This window comes from Aegilops tauschii, chromosome 1 (assembly GCF_002575655.3).
Source record: "Aegilops tauschii subsp. strangulata cultivar AL8/78 chromosome 1, Aet v6.0, whole genome shotgun sequence".
NCBI lineage: Eukaryota > Viridiplantae > Streptophyta > Magnoliopsida > Poales > Poaceae > Aegilops > Aegilops tauschii.
This window is the reverse complement of record NC_053035.3, coordinates 434,941,151-434,946,701: the sequence shown is the minus strand read 5'-3', so window position 1 is coordinate 434,946,701 and position 5,551 is coordinate 434,941,151. Positions and strand designations below refer to the sequence as shown.

Genomic DNA, 5,551 nt, shown 5'->3' with positions numbered 1-5,551 from the left:
GCAACCTAACAACAGGTGAGAATTGGAGAAAACTGAGAAAAAACCGATTTAGCAAACGCCTCTCTGGTTTTGCCAGAGCCATGAAAAACCGCAGTTTTTAGATACTGAAGTATTAAACGCCCACGCGTTGGAATACTGAGGTTTTGTAATACTACGGTTTTAGAAAAACTGTGCTGCCAAGCAAACTCTAGATTAGGCTAGAAAAAGAGTAGGCAGGAAACTCTCTATTTGTCCACTCGCACAACCACACCTCTCAAATTGAAACTCTCGAAATCATGCAATTTCATGCGCCTCCATCATACAGCATAAATTCATCGTCAATTCAACAATGCAACAAAGCAGAATAAACCACAATTCAACACATGCCAATTTTTTTTACGGTTTATAGATAGACGACGCAAGAATGAATCATTCGACCCTCGCGACCGCGGCCGTGCTCTCTTTGCATGTGTTGATCTCTTTTTTCTTCACCACAAGCGACTTCAATGTGGACCACTTCCTGGTCACAGCTTCCTACGTGCGTTACTTGGCGCGCCGCTCCCTTCGGACACATACTACACCTTGCAACTAACCCCCATGGACTCCGCCAGGAATCATCCATGCCGGCGGTGAGGGACGGGGTACTCAGCGACGTCATCTATGACAGCGGACGATGGCGGACAGGGAGCAAGGGTGGAGGACAACGACAGCTCGGCCGTAGGAAATGAGGGACATACGTGGGAGGGCAGCAATCGATTTGGCGGACTAGATCAATTTGGAGGGATTTAGGGTGGGTTCGGTCTGTCAGATCCTACGTGACAGGAACGTCCGAGTACCCTATATCCATGTCAAATATGCTTAGTCCAGAGAAAATGTGGGCAGGAGACTCCATGCAGTATTTTAAGACAAAAAGGTAATCTATCATGAGATAGTAGACGAGAATTTATACATCCAGTTGATAAAGACAAACAAGAGTAGACAGTTGTACACTTGCAGTATTTTATAAAACAAAGAGGCGCGCTTCGGTACAACCCCCTTCCCCAAAAAAAACGTACAAGGGGTAGGGTGGTCATTTCACACGCCGTATGAAAATACCCGCCCGCCGTACGCACGCCCGCGTCGCCGTACGGCGCTGTCGCGTACGCCCGCCCGTCCGCGCCCACGCCCGGTGTACGCCCGCCCGCATGCACGCCCGCCCCGCTGCGTACGCCCGAATGATTAAAAAAAAACTGATCGGGCGAACCCTATCTTCACGTCGCCTCAGGCGCCACCACCGCCGCCGCCATCTCCGGCAGTACCTGGCCGACGGAAAAAAAAACCTACGCGTTGTGCGCTACCGGACGCCGACAACCGCCCCTCGTCAGCCCGGCGTGCTGTTCGCCCTCGCGTTGTGTGTGACTAGACGCCGACAACCGCCTCGGTCGGGCAGACGCCTCCGCCGCCGCCAGCTCGTAGCTGTTCGCCGTCGAGTCTCCGACGAATCCCAACACTATTCTCATGTCTGACGAAGCCAACGAGGTACGCGAGGCGCTGGCATAGTGATTTAAAAACGGATTTTAATTGCGAAGATGTTACCTGGTGTTTGAATGGATCTTTGATTATATATGAACGTGTATAGATTGAGGCTGAAATAGGATATGACGGTGATGATGGCGGTAGCGAGGACGGATCATTGTCATTGGATGAAGACGAACATGACGGCGAAAATTATATGAGTTTGGATGAGTCTTACAGTGGCAATGTAAGTGGTCTGCATGTTGTCAACCATATTAAATACAAGCATCCGCGATGACAATAACATGTTTGACTTTGCACAGATAGGAAGGGATGATGACAATGAGGATATGGATGTAGATGATTCATATGCTGAAAGCGGAAGCCATGTAGGTTTAGATTTATGTATTGTAGTTTTTTTAAAGTAACATGAAAAACGCATCAAATCTTACATATCATATTTACAATTTGCGCAGATGGAAGTGGAAGGGTACTATGAGTGGAATTTTCTCGATGATACCAATGACGAAAACGATATTGATGCATCTTATAATGACAGCTCGAGCAAAGTAAGTAGTGGAAAGTGAATACATATGATAGTCCTTATACAACTACTTACTGACATATAAGGTTGTTTGTATTTTTTTTCTAGGGAGAGGTTGGTGCCGCGTGCGAAAACGATGATGATGCCGATGGTGATGAGTGCAATTTTGACACCGGGTACGATGAATACCAGCAAGAGTCACTAGACAGGCATTGGACGGTGATGTCCACGACGTTCAGGACAGACGAGGAGGCATATGATTTCTATAACGATTATGCAAAAAAGCGTGGCTTCAACATTAGGAAGGACAACTTGAAATATGCAAAGGGTATCGACGCACGTAGGCGCTTGAGGAGGTTTCTGTGTTCAAGGGCTGGGAAACGACATGCCAAGTTTTGTACCATGGAAGGGAAGAAGCGCAGGCTGAGAGCGGAGACTCGGTGCTATTGCGAGGCCCATCTAACTGTGAAGCTTGACAGAGAGCGCTCCATTTGGTATGTCAGCAGTTTCAGCGATGATCATAGTCACACTCTTGCTAGACCGGATGAAGTTATATATCTTCGATCTCATAATCAGATAAAGGGACCAGAAACTCGAGATCTTAGCAATGGCAGGTGCTGGGCTAAAAAAACATTGGATTTATGACAACTTCGTTAGTAGGTATGGATCATATGCACGGGCTGGTTTCGGGAGGAGGAAGCTTTATAACATGTGTTATAGGGAGAAAATGAAGTTGCTAGCAAAGGGTGATGCGGACACTGCGATTGGTATCATGATGACGAGAAAGGCAAGGGATCCAGACTTTTTCCTTGAGCACACTGTTGACGCAGAAGGCAAGCTGAAGAACATGTTCTGGTGTGATTCTCAGTCACGTCGGGATTACCTTGGCTTTGGTGATGTAATCGTCTTCGACAACACTTACAAGATGAATAGGTACGGAATGCCATTCATACTTTTTGTTGGTCTAAACAATCATCATTGCACCACTGTGTTCGGTTGTGCTGTTGTGTCAGATGAGACGGAGGATACATATGTTTGGGTGTTGCGGACCTTCTTGAGAGCTCATTGTCAGAAGAAGCCAAGGTCTGTAATTACAGACGGAGACGCAGCCATGATAAGGGTCGTCAGGAAGGTCCTTACTGACGTGTGGCATCGACTTTGTTCATGGCATATAGAGAAAAACATGCAGAAACACCTCCACCACAAGTCCCTTAAGGAGTTCAGGTCTCTTATTTACTATGCTACTACACATGATGAGTTTGAGGCGAGATGGACAGCTTTTAGAGCTAAATGGGAGTCGGAGAAAACTGAAACATGGTTGCGTAGGATGTACAGGAAGAAAAGGCTTTGGGTTGCATCATATCTCACCGGTGAGTTCTTCCTTGGTATACGGAGTAACCAGAGGAGTGAGAGTCTGAACTCTTGCCTTCATATGCATCTTGACTCTGGCATGACAATTGTTGATATGGTTGTGCATTATGAGAACTGCATTGTTCGGCTCCGTGAGAACGAGTCACACGACGACTGCATGCCCACACAGACACTCCCTGTACCAGTACTCGACGAGTTCAAATGCATTGAAAAAGCCGCTGCCCGTGACTTCACTGCGGTGAACTTTTACCTCTTGCAGAAAGAAATGAAGAAGGCAACGGATCTTGAGATCATAGATATACTCAGTGGAGCCGTCAGTAGGAGATTCATAGTGGCATGGAAAAATAAGAGGCAACTGAGATTCAAAGTGGACTATACACCTACTAATTCAGAAGAAACAGTGAAGTGCAGTTGTGATAGTATGAAACGTAAAGGTCTTCCATGCAAGCATGTCCTTTATGTTTTAGCCATGTTGAACGTGAAGGACTTACCTAAGTGCTTAGTGCTGCGAAGATTCACCAAGAATGCTAGAGGTGGACTGCCCGTGAAACGCACTAGCGATCTCTTCGCATGGGGATGGGCAGGTACTGAGGAGAGAACTAAGTACAGTGAGTTGACTATTTTGTCCGCGGAAGCAAATCATGCGGCATGTCATAGACCATTCCTATTTGATAAACCGAAGGCTGCTCTGGAGGATGTGATAGCAAACAAGGACGTTGAGGAGGAAGATTATGTGAGACAGCATAGGGTTGCACATGACGATGCTTTTGTGCCGGATCAAGATCATGTTTTTGTTGGTGATCCAGAGAAAATCAATACGAAAGGAGCACCGAAAGGGCAGAATAACAAAGGCCGTGGTAAGGAACCTGGCGTGACTAAAAAGGTAGACCTAAAGGTTTTGATGAGAAACCTCCTGTACGCCTATGTGGTTTATGCAGAATAAAAGGTCATTTCAAAAACAATTGTCCTCAGAATCCTAACTATGTGCACACCTTTTTATTAACGTTCTTTTCTTGTTAAGTTTATTCTTTACAAAATTTTGACGTATATTATGATCTTTCTATGCAGGAACATGGCATGATGATCATAGCAAGGATTGTTTGAATAAGAAGAACAACTTCTGAATAGAGTTGACAATTTATTTGGTTCTGTTGAAGAATAGTACTTATATATTTGTTTCGGAACATCGATACGGGAGACTTGTAATCGGTGTTTACTTATGTCATATTTGTTGGCACTATACTCGTTGTTCTTAATATGATATGCGACATACACATTTTACGTTATAATATATATTTCTTGGCGCTATAGGCATTGTTTTTAATACGATATATGATGTATACATTATTTTCGTAGAAATATATGATTTTGTATATAAAACATGCATGTTGGGCGATTGGAGGCGTTGTACAGCCGCCGGTTGCTTTATTTTAAAATAAAAACGTTAACAGCCCCTGGGGGCGAGTGGCGCCAGCGGGCGCAAATGGGCGGTACGTACGAGGACGATTCTGCTGCCGCCGCAGATGGCGATCCTGAGGCAGACGCCGCCCTCGGGCGCAGAGGGGCGCACGCGGGCAGACGGGGAATCAACCTCGGGGGCGGCACAGGCGAACCATGGAGCGACGCGCGGCGCGGGCCGGCTGGCCAGATGACGCGGCCCACGTGTGCCATCTCGCGCCGAACACGTGATGCGGCGCGGGCGACGCTCGCCTCTGATACGTCAACATGATATATCAACTGTGTATTTTAAAGCCCCAACATTGTACTTTCGCGTGAACACTCATTCAACACAAAATATAAATTAAATTCTAAAAAATCAAATGATTAAAATATACTTTAAATAAATTTGTCAGTCTACATAATCTGGACATGTGAAATATATTTGGAACTCACATAAAAAAATAAGACCATCCACACACAATCCTCACTCATGAACACATCATGTTTTGAAAACAACTATGTAGAATTCTCGTATGAGATTTTTATTTTTGTTTCCTCTTCGCAAGTCGAATTATTTTGTTCTTCACTTCTGTAAGCTTATTTTCTGGGGACAAAATAATTCCAGCTATCATTCTTTCTCTCGAACTATCAATAGATTCCTGAAAAGGAATAAAAATAATTTTAATTTCATCACTTATATATAATATGATGAACTAATTTTTC

The 5,551-nt window shown here is 45.0% G+C and overlaps 1 protein-coding gene across 1 annotated transcript; it reads left to right on the top strand.

Moving 5' to 3' along the window:
• Positions 1-1,476: 1,476 nt before the first annotated feature.
• LOC109742820 (protein FAR1-RELATED SEQUENCE 5-like) lies at positions 1,477-4,331 on the top strand. The gene is made up of 6 exons (XM_020301917.1): positions 1,477-1,497; positions 1,598-1,720; positions 1,797-1,862; positions 1,950-2,042; positions 2,126-2,511; positions 2,678-4,331. The coding sequence occupies exons 1-6, from the start codon at positions 1,477-1,479 to the stop codon at positions 4,329-4,331; spliced, it is 2,343 nt and encodes a 780-aa protein (XP_020157506.1).
• The last annotated feature ends 1,220 nt before the right edge of the window (positions 4,332-5,551 follow it).